Source organism: Lontra canadensis, unplaced genomic scaffold, assembly GCF_010015895.1.
Source record: "Lontra canadensis isolate GAN:19392208 unplaced genomic scaffold, GSC_riverotter_1.0 scaffold4, whole genome shotgun sequence".
NCBI classification, from domain to species: domain Eukaryota; kingdom Metazoa; phylum Chordata; class Mammalia; order Carnivora; family Mustelidae; genus Lontra; species Lontra canadensis.
Genome location: NW_022630998.1, coordinates 46433621 through 46458666, shown reverse-complemented (window position 1 = coordinate 46458666; position 25046 = coordinate 46433621). Strand labels below are relative to the sequence as shown.

Sequence of the window (25046 nt, the reverse complement as noted above, 5' to 3'; positions counted from 1 at the left end):
TAGGGTGCCCATTGTGGCTGCGGTTGCTGGCCAGGGTGGTGCATTTGCCCTTGGGGGATAGGTGGTGCAAATTTTGAGAGAACGTGGACATCTTTATAAAACTAGTGTATATTGTTATTGCACACTCTACATTGATGCTAATAGCGATACTGTAAAAGCTTTGATTAAACGTTAGACCCTTCCTTGCCTTTAATGAACAGGTGAAGGAAGTTACACATTTTCAGAGGGGAGCCGCTTGCTGAGGTATGGCCGCCAATGCTCAAGCCCAGCGACTTCAGCAGCTTTATATTGGGGGTATTTGTGATTCAGCAAAACTATTTTGAGGCCCACTGCACTTGTCATTCTTATTTATTCTTTTGTTACATAGTGGGGAATGAGGAAAGTATTGTTTGTAAGTGACTTGACTAAATTAATTTAGGTAGAAGTGGTAAATTGCCTGCTTGGGTGCCAAGATTGCAATTGACGTACCTCCTCTCCACCCCAATATAAGCGAGCTCAGTTGTAGGGAGGTGTAGTGCCTTTGAGAATTGGATATTCACAAGAGGGTAAGAGCAATTTACAGCCATTTTTTTTTTTCTTGGATAGGGAGTTCACTCCATTTTAACATTATTTTAAGCTTCTCTTTTCAGCTTAGAGGCTTCAGGTTAAGGGGAGAGTGACTATAAGGCTTCCATTGTATGACACCTTTTCTTTTATCTTTGCTCACTGAAGATTGCTTTGAGATTAGAATGAAAATCCCTGTTGGTTGTGAATGGATTGTGGAATTTTTTCCTCCTGTAACCTAGTATAGGGAATAGTAAAAATTAATTATAGCAATAGTTTGGCCATATATTATAGCCCTCAGTCAGCTGGGCTGTCTCTGTCCTAGTTAGATTTCCTAGAGCAGAAGAAAATTCTCATCACGAATGAATTCAATCATGGCAATAGGATTGGAGGTTCTAAACAAATATATGAAGATTATTTGGTAATTAGTATAAAAGTATTGAAGTCTTGTGCCATTGACAAAGTTTACATTCAGGATCAAACCATAATGCAAAAGAATCCTTGTAGGCATGTGGCAGTTAAAATATACTGAAGACTTTTCCAGAGCTAAATATGTTTTTGTAGATACCAAAATATTTATGTTTTGGGAAAGGTAATATGACTAGATGGATTTTGACCTTTGTGTTGTATGTATGTTCATATATATTTGTGTTTGTATTTATATTTATTGTAGTCTTTAACGTAATTTGACGAACAATGTTGTATTAGTTTCAGGTGTACAACACGGTGATTTGACAATTCTGTACACTATACTGTGCTCACCATGATAAGTGTCATTACTATCTGTCACCATTCAGTGTTGTTACAGTATTAGTGACCATATTTCCTGTGTTGTACTTTTCACCCTGTGACTAATTTATTTTATAACTGTAGGTTTGCACCCTTTAATCCCCTTCACCCATTTCTGTGCATTGGTATTTAATCTTGCTTCTCTTAATATGATGTTATTGATTCCAGTATTACTCATTTCTGTCTTTTCCTATCTGCACCAAATGAGGACTATCATCAAGTTAATTTCAGAGTGTTTTAGGGAATGGCAAGACATACTTAGTGCAGGTGTGAGTCTGGAGCGATGTTGTTTAGTTTTCTTAATATCAGGCTGATTACAGATAAGCCCAAAATTACACGCTTTGCAGAGCTTGTGCTGGATCTGCACCCTTGCTACTCAAAACGTGGTGCATGGCATCACCTCAGCGTTTGTTCAAAATGCGGAAGCTCAGGCTTAACCCCAAACCTAATGAACCAGAACCTGCATTTAACAAGCTCTCCTGATGATGAGAATTTATATTAAAGCTTGAGACGTACTACTTTGGTTGAAATAAGTTGGAAGACTGAGGTCATGCATACACCTGCATAAAAATCACAGCATTTATTTTGATCAGAAGCAGTCTTTTGCTGATTATCAAGTCTGATTCATTTGGTTGAAGAAACTTGAGACCCAGCAATGGTAAGTGACTTGCATGAGGTCGCATAATTAAATTCATAACCCAGGTTCTGACTTATACCAGTGCTTTTGTTTTGCTAGTTACTCCTTTAATAAAATGGAACTAAAGTATTCATTGAATGAGAGTTAGGTATTCATTCCACAATAAACATTGATCGAGTAATGGACAAGCAACCTAATAATTCTGTGTGTTGCTATTAACTGCTCTTCCTGATAGTGGTTATGAACCCACCACCTTCCCCCCTTACTCTTTTGTGGATGAGGTCACTTCTTCACAGAGCAAATGAAATACATTGGTGGGAAACAATTGTTTTTTGTCCTCTTTCACCTTTAAACAGGTCAACTGTCTGTTCATCTCTCATTGTGCTCTGAGTTTTTTCTCCTCAGGGACAATATTTCCTTGATGTATTGTATTAGTTTTTTAGGGCTCCTGTGAGAGAATACCACAGACTGTGTGGCCTAAGCAATGCAAAATTATTTTCTCACAGTTCTGGACGCTAGAGGTCCAAGATCTGGGTTCCAGCAGGAGTGATTTCCTCTGAGGCTTTTCTCTTTGATGTACAGACGCACCTTTGTGCACGAGAATCTCTGGTGTCTCTCTCTTTTTTTTTTCTTTTTAAAGATTTTATTTATTTATTATAGAGAGATAGCTAGAGAGAGGGAACACAAGCGCAGGGGAGCTGCGAGGGAGCTGGAGAGGGAGAAGCAGGCTCCCCATTGAGCAGGGAGCCTGATACGGGGTTCGATCCCAGGACACTGGGATCATGACCTGAGCTGAAGGCAGACACTTCACGACTGACCCACCTAGGCACCCCTGGTGTCTCTCCTTCTTATTAGAATACCACTCTGTTGGATTAGGCCCCACTCTGATGACCTCTTTTTTTTTTTTTTTTTTTTTTTAAGATTTTATTTATTTATTCGACAGAGAGAGACACAGCGAGGGAGGGATCTGAAGCAGGGGGAGCAGGAGAGGGAGAAGCAAGCTTCCCGCGGAGCAGGAAACCCGATTGGGGGCTCCATCCCAGGACCCTGGGATCATGACCTGAGCCGAAGGCAGATGCTTAACGACTGAGCCACCCAGGAGCACCTCTGATGACCTCATTTTAACTTAATCACCTCTTCAAAAATCTTACCTCCAATACTGAGGGTTCTGGGGCTTTGGGCTCCAATATGTGAATTTTGGGGGAATACATTTCAGTCCATAACACTTGGTTACTCCCTTTTTACTCTCAGCTAACTCTAACTTATTAAGATTTAAACACATTTATCTTAAATACACTCTCTTCACTCTAGATTCCTTTTCAGTTTCATCTCTATTTCCTTTGAGTGTCTGGAATATTGATCTCTTTGTTGTGAAGTCTAGTAGAATCTTTTCCATCATTTGACATTTTGAGTAGTTGTCCTCTTTGAAATTCTCTTATGCTTCTGGGACCCTGTGGGTTCCTTATTTTCCTCTTGTGTCTTGGTCAGTCTTTCCTTGGTGTATTTTTTTCTGATACTTCAGATCCTCCTTTCACACTGAGGCACGGTCTTCTGCTCTCTTGCCTCTGCCTGCTCTTGAATGGTCTTATCTCTGGTGACAGCAACAACAGTCTTTATTTTTAGACTAACAAATTTCTGTCTCTTTAGCACATATTACTCTTCAACTCTGACACATTGTGGTTGTGTCACCTTAAGTTCAACTCAAAAATTGCTTTTCTCACTTCTCAAGTTACTTCTTTTCCTTCTGTGATCATTGTCCTTCATTTGGAGATGCCCCAAGTCTTAACTTTTCCCTCTTATTACCCTTGAATGCTACCCACTCCCCAAACCCCTAATCTTTTACTAAATCTTGTTCTACATCTTTCATCCATTTTTCCCTGCAGCAACCACCTTGGTTCAGACTATCATTATGAGGACTTTTGTGTAAACACTCTAAGTAATTTCCTATCTCCTAAGAGTGGCTATCAATCCCCCTTTACCCTTCCTTTTTTTTAATAGGCAGATTGTACGGTTTTTCTGCAGTCTTTCCATTCAGGCTTTCAGATTAAAATCCAAACTACCAAATTTAGGAAATACAGACCTTAGTGATTTGGACCTTGCTTGCTCCTTTCCTTTCCTTTTCCCTTCCCTTTCTTTTTCTTTCTCTCTCTCTCTTTCTTTCTTTCGATTTCATTTATTTATTTGACAGAGACAGAGAGAGCATAAGCAGGGGGAGTGGAAGAGGGAGAGAGAGAAGCAGATTCCCCGCTGAGCAGAGAGCCCAACATGGGACTCAGTTCCAGGACCCTGGGATAATGACCTGAGCTGAAGGCAGGCGCTTAACCAACCGAGGCACCCAGCCCCTGCTTTTTGCTTTCTTCTGCCTCACATTATTCTGTCATGCTGAACTATTTTCAATTATTCAGGAGTGTTAGAATGTTTTTTATTTTATTTTATTTTTTAAAAAAGATTTTATTTATTTGACAGCACAAGTAGGCAGAGAGGCAGGCGGGGGGTGGGGGGAGGAAGCAGGCTCCCTGCTGAGGAGAGAGCCCAATGCGGAGTCTGATGTGGGACTCCATCCCAGAACCCTGAGATGATGACCTGAGCCGAAGGCAGAGACTTAACCCACTTAGCCACCCAGGTGCCCCATATTTTTTAAAATTGAGACATTAATATGGTATGTGTCTTCTGCCTAGATTGTACCCATCATCTGTTTGACAAACACTCATAACATAATAATTTGGATAACTCCTGTTCTACTTTCATGACCCAGCATAAATGCTGTCTTATTCCCCTTTCCTGCCCACCAGACTTTAACCAGCCTGCTTACACTGAGTTAGGTCTTCCACTGAAGTTCTTCCAAAACAGCTTTGTTGTCTTTTCCTCTTCAGAGTTGAATGCCAAGATTCTTTTGGTTTGTTTTGTGTGATCTAATCTAAGCCATGTATTAAGCCATCTTCTGCTATAACCAAAGGGATGGAAGATCAGTATAGTGGTCATCATTTGTTAGAAATAAAGAAGGTGAGTTTAAGTTTCCATTTACTTTTCTGGTCCCTGCGCAGAGTCATGGTCCAGACCAGGGCTCTGGTCCCCACTGGATAGTGGTCTGCATTCTGTTTTTTCATCTTCATAGTCAGTCAGTCAGAAGTGGATTTTCACATAAGAGTTATGGAATAAAGTATGATTACCGTCTCCCTAGGGAAAGGCCTTGAACCTGATACGGGTTTGGAGATAGGTGATGAACTCAAATCTCTTGTGCTGTTGTGATGCAACTTTGGGAAGATGCTTACTCTCATGTCTGGGAGCACTACAGAGTAGATGAAGGCGTTCCACATGTGAGTGGAGCCCTTCTTGCCCTGGATGCCACTTGACAAGGACCATCCCAGTTGGGCCCTAGACCAGCCTAGCAGCCTGGAAACCCAGGACCCAGCCACTGCTGCTATTTTTGAACTGAACTTCAAAGACTCTTACTTTATTTTATTTTATTTTTTATCTCTCAGAGTAGTGGCTGGCCAATAGAAACTCCTTTGTTGAGTACTGTGAATGCAAGTTGTATGACCATAGAGTTGAAACAAGGTAGATTGTTAAATACTCTGGAGGTGAGGTTGAGTGGGCTTGAAAAGTCAGAGGTGGGTTCATTTTTGTGACTTTATACAATTATAAGCAGAGATTGTGATTTAGTGATTGAATTCACTTATTTAACAAATATTCAGTCATTGCTTTCATATGTGCCAGGTACTTTCTTAGATTCTAGTAATACACCTTTGAGGAAATTGAAGTTCTGGTCTCTGAATCTTAAGTTCTAACTGGGGGAGTCAGGACAATAAACACATAGATATTAGAATGTCGAATAGTTAAAAGGGTTGTGCAGAAAAATTAAGAAAGATATCCAGACCAGAGGGATTCTGGGTTGAAGGGTCAAGTAGTTTAAAATCGGTGGTAAGGGATAATCTACTTGATGAATTCATAACTTGAGCAAAGACTGATTTGAAGTTAAAGAACAAGACATGCAGATACCTAAGGGCAAGAGTTTTCCAGTCAGAGGAAACCAGTTCTACAAGATAGAATTGATGTATCTATTCCACTGTAGATGGACACATCTTGTCTCTTGTTTCTTATTATAGACAACTCCCAAGATGAGCCCCCTTTACCCTTGTCTCCTCCCTATAAGCCAGTGTGGGAGTTTCTTTGGTTATAGCACCGATGTGGAACTGCTGGGTCATAGGATATACCATGTTTGTCGTAAGATACACGTATGCACATATGTGTACACACACACACTCTTAAGTTTATGAGAGAAGGCAGGAATGCTCTCAAGTCGTCGTACCAATGTATGCTCTTAGCAGCAGTGCATAAGGGTCTCTATTTCCATATGTTCTTGCTAGTGTTGAGTATTTCTGGACTTTTAAATTTTTGCTTATCTGATGATTGTAAAGTAATAGCTCTGTTTTTTAGATTTGTAGTAAGCAGTAAGGTAGCATGTCTTCTGATGTTTATTATCCATTTGGCTTTTTCTGTTCATGAATTGTCTATACCCTTCGCCCAATTTTTTTAATATTTCTTGTTTTGTTGATTTACAAGGGTTTGTTGTATATTCTGTATAATAATTCTTTGTCTAGTTTTTATTTATTTTTAAAGATCTTATTTATTTATTTGACAGAGATAGACACAGCGAGAGAGGGAACACAAGCAGGGGGAGCAGGAGAGGGAGAAGCAGGCTTCCTGCCAGGCAGGGAGCCGGATGCGGGGCTGGATTCCAGAACGGCAGGGATCATGACCTGAGCTGAAGGCAGCCACTTAACCGACCGAGCCACCCAGTGTTCCTGTTTAGTCATTTAAAACGTCTTCCAAGTTTTACCTTGTTAATGTTGCCTATGGTATTTTCATTGACTCCATTAATTTTTGGTTTTCATTTTTAATGTAATATAATTGAGCAGGAAATTGAGCTACAGTCTCGTATTTTGGTTCGCAAGTCTAAAACTAAAAAAAAAAATAACATCAGTTAATTTCACTTGAGGTATTAATGCACAGCCGTGTGATGAAAATGAAAAATGTGGTAGTCAGTAGAGTGTTGGGTTAGCATAGTAGACTTGTAAACTAGTTCTAGAAATATTGCTGATAAGGCTGGGACTTTAGAGAAGTCACAGTTTATCCCCTTAACCTCTTTGGGATGCAGTTTCTTGGTCAGTAAAACAAAATGCTTAAATCAGATACCCAGGCACCCCAACAGTTGTTATTGTTAAACCTTCTCCTCGTTAGGTTATTAGTTAAATTTCTGGGGAGTCAAAAGTTACAGGCATTGTTTGAGGGTCAACTATATTTACCTCTTAGAGAACTGATTTGATAAATGGCTCCAAGGTGATAGAAAAATTATTTTCGGGGCGCCTGGGTGGCTCAGTGGGTTAAGCCTCTGCCTTCGGCTCAGGTCATGATCTCAGGGTCCTGGGATCGAGTCCCGCATCGGGCTCTCTGCTCAGCAGGGAACCTGCTTCCCTTTCTCTCTCTGCCTGCCTCTCTGTCTACTTGTGATCTCTCTCTCTCTCTCTGTCAAATAAATAAATAAAATCTTAAAAAAAAAGAAAAAAAAAGAAAAATTATTTTCATGATCAAAAACATTATTTCAGTGATAAAATGTATTCTAGTTCCTAGTTGTGGGGACATTGATGTCATGCAGCCCATGTACCTTTTGATGAATGAGCTTTTATAAATGCAGTGACTCCTTATACTTGACTCTTGCAAGAATGAGATTTTTTGTTTTAAATGATTTGTCCCCACCCCCCTTTTTTTTTTAAGGTTTTATTTATTTATTTGACAGAGAAAGAGAGTGCATACAAGCAGGACAGAGCAGCAGGCAGAGGGAGAGGGAGAAGCAGTCTTCCCACTGAGCAGAGAGCTGACTGGTGGAGAGGGGGGCTCGATCCCAGGACCCCAGGATCAGGATGTGAGCCGAAGGCAGACGCTTAACCGACTAAGCCACCCAGAAGTCTCTAGAATGAGATTCTTTTAAGACCGTGATATCCTGCACCAGTAGTTGGAAACTATCAATCAAAGTTGTATGTGTTTGGAGAAGACAGATGATCCCTTAGCACTTAGTGAAAGGTTCTCCTAAACTTAAATCCAGTCAGAGTCTGTTAAATTTAGGCTGTGTTATTACTCCAGTTCATAGAACAGTATCTTGCTCAAAAGCTAGCTTACTGCCTTCCCTTCCTTTTTCTTTGTTTTACATAATAAAAGGAACTTTAAAGCCAATTACCATAATCGCTCTTTTGTAGTTTTTATACACATGTGGTTTTTATTTGTTTCAACTAAAGAGATGTTAAAGAGGGTGGTAGTGACAGTAGTTGAGGCCTCGGGACTGGCAGTACCTTGCTGGGAGTCACTGTTGTTTAGGATAAGCTTTTTTTTTTTTTTCCTTAAGATTTTATTTATTAGAGAGCGTGAGCAAACACGAACGGGTGGAAGGGTGGAGGGGCAGAGAGAGTGGGAGAAGCAGACTTCCCGCTGAGCAGGGAGCCTGATACAGGGCTTGATCCTAGGACCCTGGGATTATGACCTGAGCTGAAGGCAGGTGTTTAACCTTCTGAGCCCAGGTGCCCCAAGGATAACTTTTTTCTTTTTTTTTAAAGAGTGTATTTATTTATTTGACAGAGATCACAAGTAGGCAGAGAGGCAGGCAGAGGGGCGGTCCGGGGGTGGGGGAGAAACAGGCTCCCTGCTGAGCAGAGAGCCTGATGCGGGGCTGGATACCAGGACCTTGGGATCATGACCTGAGCCAAAGGCAGAGGCTTAACCCACTGAGCCACCCAGGCACCCCTTGGATAAGCTTTTTAACTTTTCCTATTAGGAAGTACTCAGTCATGAGGGGCACTAGTATATACTGAGTAGGCAAGAGATTTATTGCAGTTTATCAGTGCCATTTTACTAAAAACTAGTGAGACACACACATTTGGGTTTATTGGACTGAACTTCTCTTATAAGCTACCTTTTGGTCCTGTTTACTGTCTTCTTAAGTACTATATATAGTTTACCCATTTATTTCCCTATCTCTGCCACTACATTATACTTTCTATAAGTGGCAGGGATTTTTTTGTCTTTCTGGTTCATTCATACATTTGAAGTGCATAGAATGATACTTGGCATTTGTAGGTGTTCAGTAAATACTTGAATGAATGAATGAATGTAGAAAAATTAATGTAAAGTGAATAAATATCAGAAAGTTGATAGAGGGCACAGGATTAGAGCAAAGGGTATTAGTATTTAGTATTTAGCAAAGGTATTGCTAAATTTTGCTGCCTTGATGTGCCCCATTTCTCTCTTTCTTTCTTTCTTAGAGAGAGAGAGAGAGAGAGAGAGATTGGAGGGGGCACAGGGGGAGGAGAGAGAGACTCTTAAGTAGGCACCACACCCAGGACAGAGATGACTCAGATCGCTCAATCTCATGAACCTGAGATCATGATCTGAGCTGAAATCAAGAGGTGGGCGCTCAGCCGACTGTGGCACCTAGGCACTCCAGTGTGCTGCATTTCAGTAGCTGAAGATACTGATTGGACTGTTCATTCATTCGCTGTGTGGCTCAAACTCATGACCCAGAGCCCTAGAGTGGCGTGCTCTTCCATCTGAGCCACCCAGGCTCACTCCTGTTTTACCTTTTCTAGGTTTGCCTTCTACCCTTAGAAGTCATGGTCACATTATTTCTTTATTCAGTTCATCAGACATTTACTGAGCATTGCTGTATCCCTGACATGGTACTAGTTGCTGGCATATATAGATGAATAAGGACAATTTTTGTCTTTAAGCAGCTTGTGATTTTGTAGATGGGATGCAAGTAAATAAGAAGTAGGTGTAACAATAGAAGTACATACTGTATAGAATAAAGAGTGTGAGAGGAGTGCTTTACTGTCTAGCTCAGTTGTGCTTCTCCAGAGGAGGTGATGTTAGCTGTGAACAACAGCTTTAATCTGTGTCATGGTCTGTTAGCTACCATTTAAAAAAAAAAAAAAAAATACCCCAAAGTAGAAGTATATAATGAACCTCTGCCTTCCTGTCAACCAGCTTTAACAATTATCAGTCATGGGGTCAGTCTTTTTTCATGTTACCTCCATCTAACTTCCCTTCTAAGTATGTTCTTAAAGAGATGTAGGAGTTTGGTTTGGTTTAGATTTAACTAATTCTTTTGGCAAGCTGCTTTCTTGTATTTTGAGACTTTGGTTTCTCAGAATAATAAAATGTCAGGGCACCTGGCTGCCTCAGTCGGTAGAGCATGTGACTCTTGATCTTGGAGTCAGGAGTTTGAGCCCTACATTGGGCATAGAGGTCACCTAAAAAATAAATAAATAAAATATTTTAAAGTAATAAAATGTCCCTTTAAGTGTCCTAAAACAACTTTTCTGTTTTGATTATCTTTAAATTTTTCCCTGGTCTTCACGGAAATTCATTCCTCTTTAGGGAAATGCTCTAGTAATACATGGTCAATACTGTAACAGCTTATATTTTTCATCTTTTTCTTCCAGGAGGAAAATTAGGAGCTTTCAAGTTATTAATACCACTTGTTCAGATGCATGTATCTGGCCATTCTTTTCTTTCTTTCTGAATATTTACATTTCTCTTCAGTGTGGGTTCTGTAGTGCTTTTCTCACTAGCAGATTTTATCCCTTTCTATCACTCTGATTCTTCCTGTTCCACAGTTTCTCAGTCATGTTTTGTTAGAACATTGTTTACACTATTACATTTTCTTAAATTCCATCATATTTACTTTGTGTAAAGCTCAGAACACATTCATGTCTTCATCTCCCATTATCTTTTGATAGAGAGTATTTTTTTCTTTTAAGATTTTATTTATTCATTTGACAGACAGAGATCACAAGTAGGAAGAGAGGCTGGCAGAGAGCGAGGAGGAAGCAGGCTCCCCGCGGAGCAGAGAGCCCGATGTGGGGCTCCATCCCAGGACCCTGGGATCACGACCCGAGCCGAAGGCAGAGGCTTTAATTCACTGAGCCACCCAGGCGTGCCTAGAGAGTATTTTTAATCATGTAGTATTTAACTACGAAAGTAGAGACAGTGCCATAAGGAAGTTCTATGGTGGTCATGTTTTGTTTGCTTCAGGGTGAGGTCTTCATTACATTATTTTTATGCCCCCATTCGTTTCTTTCCCTCAGAGCCTCTCTTTTCAGCATTCTTTGCCCTACTTTTTTGAACCCTGAAAACCCTTGCTCTATTTCCAGATGGTTGTGTTGGCCAAGTGGTCACTGAGAACGCCAGTGTCCTCCTCTTCCCCTGGCTCTCCTTGAGGGGAAGAAGGATTAAGATGCTTGGAACATACTGTTTGGGGTGTGGTATGGACTTCTTACCATCAGGTGGCACTACAGGTTACTTGATTTCTTTTTATATCTTTAGTAGGACTAGTAGATCTAGTAGTTTGTTACTTGCTAAAGAAACAAACTGATGTAGACACTGGGATGCAGAATACTTAGAAATGAAATTAAAGACGGTTTTGCTAACAATTAGAAATTTGTTTTCCTTTTATGTAATAGTTGTGTACTGTATGCAATATACGAAGCTTGAAGGAAAGGAAATAATAAATACGAATTTTCAGATTAGTTTAATTTTTCTCAGATGTTAAATCTTTTTTTTTTCTTTTTTAAAAAATATTTTATTTATTTATTTGACAGAGAGAGATGATCACAAGCAAGCAGAGAGGCAGGCAGACAGAGAGGGGAAAGCAGGCCTTCTGCCGGGCAGAGAGCCCAGTGTGGGGCTCTATCCCAGGACCCTGAGACATGACCTGAGCTGAAGGCAGAGGCCTAACCCACTGAGCCACCCAGGCACCCCTCAGATGTTAAATATCTTAAAATACAGTTTTCATAAACCAAATAGTAAGAATATTAAATGCCTTGTAGAGATGACTACTTGAAACTGCAGTTTGACTACAACACTCAGTGTCCTGTGAGTCAGGACGGTTGTCTTTTTGGTAAATGTCGACATTACAAATTCAGGTAATATGGCAGAACTGTTGCTTATCTACTTCTTGCGACTGCAAGATGAAGTTAAGTTTTCTCTCGTGAACTGTTACGTTGACAGTGCAATAATTGACCACATTACTTACTTAACTGTGGTATCTTTAATATATTGCCATGATTTTTTGGTATGTACTTGATGAGAAATAAATGAGGATTTGCAGCTCTTGAGAATTTGGGATGTTTTAGGACGGGAAAGAGAAATCAAGCAAATACTCCCATGGAAATTCAGAGCAGATATAAAGGGAAAAATCTGGACCTTTTAAAAAGGTGTTTTTTTCATCACTAAGGTTAAATTTTTAGACTAAAATAATCCATATAACCTCTGGGACTACCTTAGCACAACAACTGTGTACAGTTTGGTGTGTTTCTTGTTTGTCTTTTATTCCTAGGTGTTTTTATATTTGTATAGTCTTATACCTATATTTTATGTAGCATTTATTATTTGACATCATAGATACTTCTCTAATTACAAAACAGACCAAAAGAGAGTATTTTTAAGTCCTGGTTTAGGAGTCCTGATTTATTTTAAGTCCTGATTTAAAGCTTACTTATAGTGTCTGTCACCAAGCAAGAATTTGTAGGTCCTTTGAAACTCTTGATTAGGTAGAATATTTTAGCAGCAGAGAAGGGAAAACAAGGAAATATCTCCTCTCCTTGTTACATATGTATTGTTGCATATCTTTTACTCCATGGTAGATCAGTCTTTGACATTCTGCATGAAGTACATGGCGAATGCTTCAGTAGCCCTGGTGATTCTTTAACTTGAGGGTATTTCAAGATCTGTGGAACTCTCTTTGGTCAAAATCCATAGGAAGTGTTATTAACATACAGTATGAAGGGATGCTAAACCACCTATAATGTGTGCACAGAGAAGAATTTTCTCGTTCAGACTGAAATGGCCTCTGTCAAGAAACACAAGTGAATTTGAATGGTGCGATATGGATTTGAATGGGGCTAGTATCTTTGGAATCTCCTTGGTTTGTGTCACAAATCGTATGTGCTTTCATCTTGCTTTTGTTTCTTGAACAAGTAATCTTCCTAGTTCTGAACTGACATCAGTTATGGCTGTCGATACTCCAGCCACATGTTTTTTACTTCTTTAGTTACTTCCTTGTTCTTGCTGACTTTGGCGTTTACATAGTCAAAGCATTTTAAAAAACCCAAACAGTTTTATTAAGGTATAATGCACAGACCATACAGTTCACTAACTGAAGGTGTCCAATTCAGTTGTTTTAGTGCATTTGCAGACTTGTGAGACTGTCACTACAATTTTAGAACATTTTCATCAACCCAAATAGAAACTGCATCCCAGTCAGCAGTCACTCCACATTTTCCCCCAATCCTCCAGCTTAGACAACCACTTATATACTTTTTATTTTTATAAATTTGTCTGTTTTGGACTTTTCAATAAAAGAGTTCTCATGTGGTCTTTGTGACTGGCTTCTTTCACCTAGCATCATGTTTTCAGGGTTCATTCGTGGTGTGACATGTTGCAGGATTTCAGTCCTTTGATTGCCAGATACTGTTCCATTGAAATGGATGGAAATACTGCATTTGAGCTGTTTTCACTTTTTGCTGTTATAATGTTGCTATTAACATTTTTGTACAAATGTACAACAAATGTAGATATAAATCTTCATTTCTCTTGGGTATATACCAAGAGGTAGAATTTTTGAATCTTACACAAACTCTTTAAGATTTTGAGACACTGACAGGCTTTCAAAGTAGCTACACCACTTTACATTTGCACCAGCAGTGTGTGAGAGTTCAGTTTTTCCACAGCTTCACCAGTACCTTGTATTATGTCTTTTTGATTATAGCCATACTAGTGGTTTTGATTTCTGTTTCTCTAATGGCTAATGACGTTAGGCATCTTTTCATGTTTATAGACCATCTATTTATCTTTGTAGAACTGTGTATTCAAATCCTTTGCCTTTTTTTTTAATAAACTTTTTTTTTTTTTAAGAACAGTTTTAGGTTTACACTTAATTAAGAGGAAGGTACAGAGAGTTCCAACATACTCCCTGCCCCTACACATGCACATTCTCCTCCATTACCACCATCACTCACCATAATAGTACAGTTTTTCACCAAGGTTGAACCTACTTTGACATATCATAATCACTCATAGCACATAGTTTCCTTAAGGATTCACCTTTGGTGTTGTGTGTTCAGTGGGTTTGGACAAAGGTATAATGACATATATCTATCATAGAGAATTTTCACTGCCTTAGGGATCTCTGCTCTGCCTATTTATCTCCCCTCCCACCCAACTGATCTTTTCATTGTATCTAGTTTTGGCATTTCTAGAGTGTTAGTTGAAGTCCTACAGTAGGTAGCCTCTTAGATTGGCTTATTGCACTTAGTGATATATATTTTAGTTTACTCCATGTCTATATATTTTAGTTTCCTCCATGGTCTTTTCATGGCTTGATAATTTCTTTTTAGCACTGAGTAATATTCTCTTGTCAGGATATACCATAGTTTGTTTATTTGTTCACCTACTGAAGGATATCTTGGTTCCTTCTAAGTTTTGGCAGTTACGAATAATGCTGTATAAACTTATGTGCAGTTTTTTTGTGGACATAGTTTTCAACTCCTTTGGGTAAATAGCAAAAAGTGCAATTGCTGCATTGTATAGTTAGAGTATATTTACTTTTTTTTTTCTCTTAAGATTTTATTTATTTATTTGACAGAGATCACAAGTTGGCAGAGAGAGAGGTGGGGGAAGCAGCTTCCCTTCTGAGCAGAGAGCCTGACGCGGGGCCTGATCCCAGGACCCTGAGATCATGACCAAGCCAAAGGCAGAGGCTTTAACCCACTGAACCACCCAGGCGCCCCTCTCCTCTGTTTTTTTTAAATTGGAAGTCGAGTCTAGAGTCGTAGTTAGTTTTTTTTTTTTCTCTTTTTCTTAGATTTTATTTATTTGACACAGAGAGAGAGCATAAGCAGGGGGAATGGCAGGCAGAGGGAGAGAGAGAAGCAGGCTCCCCACTGAGCAGAGAACCTGACACCGGGCTCGATGCCAGGAGCCTGGGATCGTGACCTGAGCCAAAGACAGACACTTAACTGAATGAGCCACCCAGGCCCCCCCTAGAATCCTGGTTAGATTAAGGTGTATGATACTCTGTATTTTAGAGGTGAGCTTGTATACTTCTTATTACATCACCTAGGGAGCCACTTAAGATCAAATTGTGAAGCTATTGTTGATATTAAGTTTGTACTACTATTAGTTGAGCTGGTAACAGATATCTGCATTTTTAAAGGTCTGTTTCTTCACTGCATTTAGCAAGTAATCTATTTGAACACAGTGGGAATATTCTGTTCCTAAAAGTTGTTCTTTCACTTAATGGTTTTAGCATCGCTTATTGATAAATGTTTGAATAAATTATTTCACTGGGAGAGCCTTTTTTGATTTTGAAACTTATTTTGTTCCATTTTTGCTGTATACCTTTTTTTTCCTAAGTCATTTCACTCACCACTTTAATATTTAATAGTGGTGTGGAGGTATTGTTTGTGTGGCATGTTTTAAAATGAAGGACAAATAAAGATAATGTAGTAGAAAATCATCATGGCTAAAATTAAAGTCATTGCAGTACTGGGAAGTCGGTACTGGGTACTGGGTACTGGGAAGTTGGTACCAGGCAGGGGTGCTGAGTTTTCCCTTGTCTACTTGTTTGTTTTAATAAAAATTAGTAAATTTCCGATTATAGGCACATCTATAAATCTTTGGACTTAGGATTTTTCCAGAATTTGCAAAGTGACTTCCGCTAATGAGCCTAGAAAGTCCAGTTATGGAGTATGAGTATTTTCAGGCTCTCGGTCACTTATTTCTTGGTTGCTTAGACCCTAATAGTATTAAAGACTACAGTAACTCCAGTAATAAACTGAACTGAGTTGTAAAATAGTGAGGTGAAGTGCCTGTCCTTTTAATTTGCACCTTCTTCTTTTTTATTATTCTTGGAGAAAAAAGAACATACATGTATGTTTATAAGTGATACATTTATCAAAATTTAGATTTTGAATAATTCTCTTTTATAGTTCAGTTCAGAACTAATAAAATATAAACATTTTCACCTCTTGCCTGTAAAATTGAAGTTAGGCAGATTGATGAAAATCAGAGCAACCTCACTGTGTACATTATTAATCAGGAAACCTAGACATTTATTTATTTATTTATTCATTCATTCATTCATTCATCGGTTGGAGGGAGAGAGAACAGAGAGAATACAAAGCAGGGGGAGTGGGAGAGGGAGAAGCAAGTTTACTGCTGAGCTGGGAGCCCAGCATGGGGCTAGATCCCATGACTCTGGGATCATGACCTGAGCTGAAGGCAGACAATTAATGACTGAGCCACCCAGGCGCCCTGGCATTCATTCTTTTAATACAGTGAGATGATTTCTGTTACTACGCAGAGACATTTGTACATCAAGGACACACTTGTACTTCTGCTGTGAGAGACTTGCTTCCCTGGCCTTCAGGCTTATTTGGTGATGGTCTCCATGAAAATCCTTTCAAGTTCTTTGAGAAATACCTTTAGCTCTTCCCAGGAGTTAGTCAGTGTCTGTCTCTCCCTGACTCCCCCCCACCCTTGCTGTCCTCCCTCCCCTTCTTCCTCCCACTTCGTCTTTCTCTGTTACTCTCAGGTCTTGAGGTTTTTTTGGAGTCAAGCCATGTGTGCTCATTACCAAGAGGAAATAACAGTAGCAACCCTATTAAATTTCTGCATGCTAATTCTAAAAAAGGGTATTGAAGGTTAGTTTCCTGGGTGTACCACCCTCTAACCTGACTGAGTAGTCGATAATCGTGTATCTTTTCAGATCTTTTCAAATGAACTTTATTTCCACACTGTTATATTTGAATGATTCAATACATTTCTCCCTGTTCTTTAGTTCTTCATCGCCGTGATGTCCTTTGAAAAGAATTCTACATTTGAGTACTTATGAATATTGACTGCATAGAAAACATGATCCTTTTAGATAATAATGGATTCAGGAATCTTTTAATTTTTTTATTATTTATTTATTAAAAAATATTTTTTAAAATTAACATATAGTGTATTATTAGCCCCAGGAATACAGGTCTGTGAATCTCCAGGTTTGCACACTTTACAGCACTCACCATAGCACATACCTTCCCCAATGTACATAACCTCACCACCCTCTCCCTACCACCACCGCCCCTGCAACCCTCAGTTTGTTTTGTGAGATTAAGAGTCTCTTATGGTTTGTCTCCCTCCCGATCCCATCTTGTTTCATTTATTCTTTTCCTACCCCCCAACCCCTCTACGTTGCATCTCCGCTTTAGATTCAGAAATCTTTTTGACTGTTTCTTCAGGAACCCATCATGTGAGAACACTGTGTTTGTAAGGGTGTTGGGGAAGTCGGGTGGTGTGATGAGGCCATTTTCTGTTCTAGTAGGGAGAGCTTGTGTCTCAGAGATTTGGTTATCAGGCCTCGCTCGCTCTATTATGTCCTAGTTTGCTCTCTGACCCTGGACAACTCTGTTGATAGCTGTAGGTTCTTTCTCTTGCATAACAAGGATATTATTCCACATGCCAGATTTGCTTTTATAGTCTTGTTATGGTATCTTTAAAATACTTAATAGGCTCTAGCAATATGGTATTTTAAATAATCTATTATAGTTCTGTCATTCCTGAATCATTATTTTTGATGACGCATTTAATCTGCAATTTAGGAACTGATTGCCTTTTAAAGTCTCCTTTATAAGTTAATTAGCACTTAGTAATCTTTCCAGTAGAACGGCTGAAACGTTGCTTCTTTCTCTGACCTAAAAGCCTTTTTACTCATTAGATGAACCACTCATAATATTGTTTCTGTGGAGGAAATATGCTCTGGATTCCAGCCGGTATTCTAGAATCTTACTTTTTAGAATTAGATTAGAATAGGTTTCTCTGCCTCCCACTTCACTATGTATCAGAATTTGGGTAGAGAAAGCAACCTTTCTGGTTCTTACTATCTTAACAATGATCATAGTGCTTGGCACAAAATTGATTCTCCAGGAATATATCTTTGTCCCAGGCTAGATGGGCTTCTTGGGAATGAGGTTCAAAAGCAGGACACAGAGGGACAAGATTTATGCTTCTGTGGAAGAGCTGGATGGAGCAAGATACTGGAGGGAGGTAGGGATGGAAACTCTAACAGCTTCCATTAGAATAGGTGAATGGTGAATGTAAAGCCAAGCATAAAGGATACAAGTGTATAGATTACAGATTGCCTTGCTGTGAAGGTTCAGACAAGTGTGAAGATAATGTGTGTATGTGAGTGCTCCGACTTGCTGTAGTTAAAAATTGCTCTGGAGGTTGACAATAATCAGTGATTTTATTTTTCAGGTAGTAGCTCCCAAAATGTTAAAACCAGTAGGTGAAAGAATGTCTGTAGGGGAATAGAATATTCCTAAGGTGTCATCCAAGCGTCACCCATAGATTATTTGCTAAAGCAGTGAAGAAATAAACAGACCTTTAAAAGGAGAAGAGATTTGTCTGTCACCAGTTCAACCACAGATGTTGCCTTTTTCTTTTTTCTTGAAGGGTAGGGTGGGTTGGGTGGGATGAATGCTGGTAAAACCTTTTATCTATTATATTCATATTCATATATTCACATTCTTCCCCTGGCTTTTGTGGTACATGTATAAAAGTCCATACGCTTTTTTTCTCCTACAAGGTCATACATGTATGTTCCTGCCTACTTCTTCAATCTCAGCTGGTTCCATTTTCCGTTTTTTCTCATTAAGTGTCAATTACACGGGACTTCTTAAGTTTGTTTCTAATCTTACGGCCTTGTTTCCCATTGTTTTCCCTGTGTGGAGCTTTGTTTTCTGATCTTTGCATGCCTGGGTCTCTTGTCTTTCATGCCTCTTGTAAATGTCACTTAATAGAAGCCGTCCCTCTCTGAATACCCAATGGAGACTTGCAGTTGATCTTTAACATTATTGTATTTTCTTCATATGACTACCTCTGGTTTTTTCTTTAAAAAGAAAAAACTTTTTTTTTTTTTTTTTTTTAAACAAAGTCACTTCCTCTAGAATGTAAATGGTATGAAGCCAGGGAAGCTGCTTTGTTCGCTGCTGTACTCCCAGCCCCTGAAACAGTGCTTGGTACGCAGCAGGTTTTCAGTAGTTTTACTGTATAAATCTGTTAATTAGCCACCTTGTGGTTCTTTATAAAGTACTCTTTGGTTCAGAATTGACCGCTTTCCTTTATTCACCAAGTACCTGTTAAGCAAGCATAGATCATGTATTTTGTTGGGCTCCTGGTACTACAAAGTTGTGGTAGACATCAGTTCTGTCCCTCAAGGAAGACAGTATTAGATACTGATTAAGGCCAGTGGCTTTGGTGTTCAAGTCTAAGCCCTGCTATTTCGTAGATTGTGGCCTTTGCAAGCTAAGGTCTCCGATTCTTTAGTTATCTACTTAAAAGGTTGGGATAATAGTATCTACTACATAGAATTATTAATGTATAGAATTATTATTAGGAATAAATAAGTGAATAAAAAAGCATTTAATACAATGCTTGGCATATAATATATATGCTCAGATATTTGTGCTTAAAAAAATTTTTTTTTTAAATTTTAGCCGGCTGTTCTTCCATTTATTGGGGAAGAATCACTGAATTGGTGTTCTTCATATAATAATGATTCCTTATGAGATCTGCAGATCAGTGCTGTTCTACTCTTCTTTGTAGGAACGTATAATAGAAACTGATGTACATTTTGTCATCCACGGCATTAGCTGGACTTTGAGATGTACCTTAGTTTCAGATGTTCAGAAATCGTGCTTCTCAGACTTTGGCAGTTAGAAGATTTACCTGGAGAACTTACTAAGAACTTACACATTTTTGACCTCCAGCCCCTGTCTTCACAATGTAGGTTTGGAGAGAGAATTGGGAATTTTTATTTCTGGAATGTGTTGCTGGTGTTGACAGTCCTTGGATCACATTTTGAGTAAGACTTTTGCAGACTTGTGCTAATACCATAGCCAGTAGCCGCATGTGGCTCCTGAGTACTTGAAACGTGGTTAGTTCAAAATAAGACATGCTTTAAGTGTAAAATACACAGGATTTTGAAGACTTAGTATTAAAAAAAGCACAGAATATCTAAATTAATTTTTTCAAAATATTGATTATATGTTGAAATGATAATATTTTGGATATATTGAGTTAAATATGATATAATCTTAAAGATAATTCCACATCTTTCTTTTCACTTTTTTTTTTTTAAAGGTTTTATTTATTTGACAGAGAGAGAGATCACAAGTGGGCAGAGATACAGGCAGAGAGGGGGAAGCAGGCTTCCTGCTGAGCAGGGAGCCCAATGAGCAGCTCGATCCCAAGACCCTGAGATCATGACCTGAGCTAGAGGCAGAGGCTTAACCCAATGAACCACCCAGGCGCCCCTTTTCTTTTTACTTAACATGGTTGCTAGAAAATGTATAATTGCATACACAATTTGCTTTTGTGGCTTGCGTTATATTTCTCCTAGACAGAAAAACATACTGCCTGTCTCCTTAAAATACCTTCTAGGGCCTCTGTAAAGTAAAAGGCTCTCAGGTAGCCTGTCTTTGAAATCATACATGACCAACAAGCCCTCTAAATTCACTTGTTTTTAAGTGATAACACAGAGACTTAAGTTGTTGAGGGAACTCCAAGTTAGTGAAGGGGCAGTTTATAAGGTGTCCTTCTCAGTTCTAAAATACAAGAACAGACTACCAATTTAAAATCTCTACCTCCATGTCCCTTGCTAATTGCTAGTATTTTGTCTGATTCCAGTTTTTGTGTTCTAGCCGTGCTTTACTAACATAGGCTTTAGAATGGTTAGTTTTCCTTGAAGGTTTTAATACTTTGGGTCATTTCTTGTTGAGTTAGCATTTGGGACCTTCTGTTTTCATTAGTAATTGCAATTTAATTACAACTCTTAGGAAGTGTTTGCTTTGGCTATGTTTATGGATTAATGACCTATAGTTTTTTACTGTCTGGAACAGTTTTAAGTTTTAGATACAACTACAATCACAAAGGCTAATTCTCAGTCATTCCTGCACTGAGGTTTATTTTCTCTTTTTAGCTTTTGATTTTAATCCTACTTCATATAAGTGTATTGTGAATAATTATACATACTTGGGTAAGCATACTGTTTTGGGGTGATTGGAAGTAATGCTGGAGAATTCAATAAATTGCTAAATGAATTTTTAGAATGGCTTCAGATGCCTTGGGATAGGATTAGATGATCCAACTAAAGATCCCTTCTAACTTAGGGCTTATATTCTTGTATTGTATTTTGTATTTGTTGATTTAGTTCATTTTTCCCCCCACGGGATTTCTTGACTATACATTTGTCTTTTAACTTACAAAAAGTGTTTTGGACATATATTTTTGGTGACATATAAAATGGGATTCTGAGGTACTTAACAGTGAGTCAAAGAACTTTTTCATTTTTCTTCCTTTTGATCTTAACTAGGGAAAAGTAGTTAATTCTTTTATAACACTTACTAATTTCCTTTTTTTTTTTTAAAGATTTTATTTATTTATTTATTTGACAGACAGAGATCACAAGTAGGCAGAGAGGCAAGCAGAGAGAGAGGAAGGGAAGCAGGCTCCCTGCTGAGCAGAGAGCCCGATGTGGGGCTTGATCCCAGGACCCTGGGATCATGACCTGAGCTGAAGGCAGAGGCTTTAACCCTCTGAGCCACCCAAGTGCCCCTACTAATTTCCTTTTAAAAACTAAGAAGCCTTTCTTCATAGTCTAAGGCAGGCAGTGGTACTCAGAATTAAGTAACTATGGTTTTTGTGTGTGGGCTTCTTGTTTGTTCCCAGTATACTATTATCTTCTATTTATGGAACAATGTAGGCATTTTCCATTAGAAAAAAATTGAATTGGGGACGCCTGAGTGGCTCAGTCAGTTAAGTGTCTGCCTTTGGTTCAGGTCATGATCTCATGGTTTTGGGATCCAGTCCTACATCTGGCTCCTTGCTTAGCAGGAAGCCTGCTTCTCGCTCTGCCTGTTTCTCCCCCTGCTTGTACGTGCTCTCTCTCTGACAAATAAATTTAAAAAAATCTTAAAAAGAAGTAAATTAAGCAAAAGCGATTTGAATTCCTGGGATTTTAAAGTCAAAGTACAAGTGATACATAGTAAAAAGAGAAATCCAGCAGAAATATGCAAGAGGGGGGCACCTGGGTGGCTCAGTGGGTTAAGCCTCTGCCTTTGGCTTAGGTCATGATCTCAGGGTCCTGGGATCCGGTCCGTATTGGGCTCTTGCTCATCAGAGAACCCGCTTCCCCCTTCTCCTCTGCCTGCCTCTCTGACTACTTGTGATCTCTCTCTGTCAAATAAAAAACCAAAATCTTAAAAAAAAGATGTGCAAGAGTAGGTAAATAATTGAAGTATGGGAGTAATTCAGAACATTGAAGCTTTTTCTCCATTTTGTTAGTTTTTTATGTATATTTATTCAAGTATGTTGACTTATCGTTACCAGGTTTCCATGGATCTCAATAGCGCCAGCACTGTTGTTCTTCAGGTCTTAACACAGGCCACCAGTCAGGATACTGCTGTGTTAAAACCAGCAGAGGAGCAGTTGAAACAGTGGGAGACACAGCCAGGTTTCTATTCAGTGTTGTTGGTAAGTTGTTCTAAAATAGTTTACTATTCTTTTTAATAAGATAGACACTACTATTTTAATTGTTCTAAGAATCTACTTGTATTGGTAGTTTACTTTAGTGAAACTGATCTCAATGTCATTGCCACTCCCATTTATTAATTCAGGGCATGGCTCTTTGAAGTTGTTGAAATTTTTGTTGATTGTTGAATACATAATTGAGCAGGCTGTTGGTCGTTTTCTGATCGGAAGGCAACGCTGTGCTGCTACTCTTATTTCAGTATGTTAATGCTGACCTCAGGATTGTAGGTGGTACACGCTCGTTCATGTTTTGTCTTCCTTTTTGCCCCAGTTAATTTATGTTGTCAGAGTTGTTCAGGTCTCTCTGTGCAGCATCAGCCTGGTCTACCTGGCTCACTATGTTACTTTAAAACATGGTTTTCTTTTCCCCTTCTAAGAATTTCATTTTCTCGACACATTTGGTCTTTTCCTGGGTGATAATGGAAAATAGTATAGTAATTAACAATATATGCTTTAATTAAACTTTACTAGGAGTTCAAAGCTTTTGGTTAATCAAAATTATTTTCTCGATGCCAGAATAAAAGAATGTCTTTTTGTATTGAGGATCTTTCTTTTTTTCTTTTTTCTGAAAATTTTAGAACTCTGGTTAATGTTTGAGATTTGCTTTTGGCAAGGGCAAGGAGGCTACCAGTTGGATCACAAACTAATTGAGTTTAGGGACTGGGTTGCAAATGCAAAGTAAAACTGTTAACCGTATCTTGTGAAAATAGAAGAGTATAGAAGTTGACATATATGTTTTTTACTTCATGGCTAAAATATTTGAGTTATTTGGTAAACTTAGGACTATACTGGTCATGTCTAGAGTCATACTTGATATTCTGAAAATAAAATGAAATTTGGATATTCAGCTTAGAAAAAAGGTAAAAAAACCAGATTGCATAAAATTTTTTTTCTGGGAAACACTGATTTTTGAAGATACTAAGGAAAATATTCTATCCTTATTTAAATAATCCCAGTATCACTTTTGTAAAATTTGGGTGCAGTATAAATCTTTAGTATATTTCTGAGTATCCTTATTTTTCATATGCTTATTAAAATGAATATGCTGTATAATTAGTCTTGTGTTTTTTCAGGCCAAAATAGAAAACATTTCAGTGTTTCTTACTTTGGTTACTCCTGGACCTTAAAAAAAACCAATAGGCTTGTAACTATTGACTTTTTGTGCAATGTATGAATTATTAATAAGATTAAATGCCTAACTAAGCCTTTTGTTTTTATATTTATTAGCTCTACTTTTCTTCTTAGAGGGGTAGTAAAATAGCTTTTTAAAAACTTTAAAAAATATATTTTACTTACTTATTTGACACAGAGAGAGCACTAGTAGGCAGAGCGGCAGGCACAGGGAGAGGGAAAAGCAGGCCTCCCGCTGAGCAGGGAGCCCTATGTGGGGCTCGATACCAGGACCCTGGAATTGAAGGCAGCTGTTAAACCGACTGAACCACACAGGTGCCTCAGTAAAATTGCTTTAGATGGAGTAGATTGTATTTATATTAGATGGAAAACCTAAGTTAAAGGCAGTAATTTTTAGTTTTTTCCTCTATGCACTGTCTTGGCACTTTTAATCTGTTGTAGCCTTAGCTGTTCTTTCTAGTTTGGAGGTCATGAGGTTGTATATTTGATCCTCAGATTTGTGTTCCAGTTTTACTGTTCAAAATTACTTAAGGAATATTTCTACTTGGATTCACATCTGCAGCTTGACTTTTCTTCTTTACCTAAGTGTAGCCGAGACAGGCTGATACCCACCATCTTTCCATAGTATTCCCACATTACCTCCATTTATTTGTTCATTAGCTCCATGGATATTTATGACAGTCTATTGTGGAAGGTAGACATGTTAAGCGTTAAAATCGAATGTGATTAATATGGTGGGAGAAGTCCATTCTTTTCAAGGATGACCTAAAAGAAGATCTCTGACTAGTTGTCAGGGGTATTAAGGATTAAGTGGGCATTACACAACTATCCTTGTAATTCTTTTTCTTTCCTATATGTACATGATTTTCCAAAAATGGAATTATAGTATAGATACCTGTTATTGATAGTTTATATGTAGTGTTTTTCTGTGGAACATAAATCTACATTCTTGTTTTTGATTTTGATGTTTTCCCACACAAGGTTGTGTTTAAGAGGTCACCTCTGGGGATTTGAGTCTTTTTTGGTCTGAGGTATAGTGCAGTTTCAGTCAGTTACATATGTATCCACTATTCTAGGTTTTTTTTTTTTTTAAGGTACATTTTTTATAAGGAAATAAAACACTTTAATTCATCTATGTTATGTTTTAAATTACAGTGTTAATATCTGTTTTATTTCCATACACAAATATGTTAAAAAATTTTTGATAATGTTAAATTTTTGGTAAAAATGTGTAAAAGTCACAGAACAATTGTGATTTTTT

The 25046-nt window shown here is 38.4% G+C and overlaps 1 protein-coding gene across 4 annotated transcripts in view; it reads left to right on the top strand.

Moving 5' to 3' along the window:
* IPO11 (importin 11) overlaps positions 1–25046 on the top strand; it is a 210335-nt gene that overhangs the window by 5781 nt on the left and 179508 nt on the right. For all 4 annotated transcript variants that reach the window (XM_032849849.1, XM_032849832.1, XM_032849839.1 and 1 more), the window contains exon 2: positions 22454–22597. In XM_032849849.1, coding sequence (XP_032705740.1) covers positions 22454–22597 — 144 coding nt within the window. The remainder of the gene's footprint in view (positions 1–22453; positions 22598–25046) is intronic.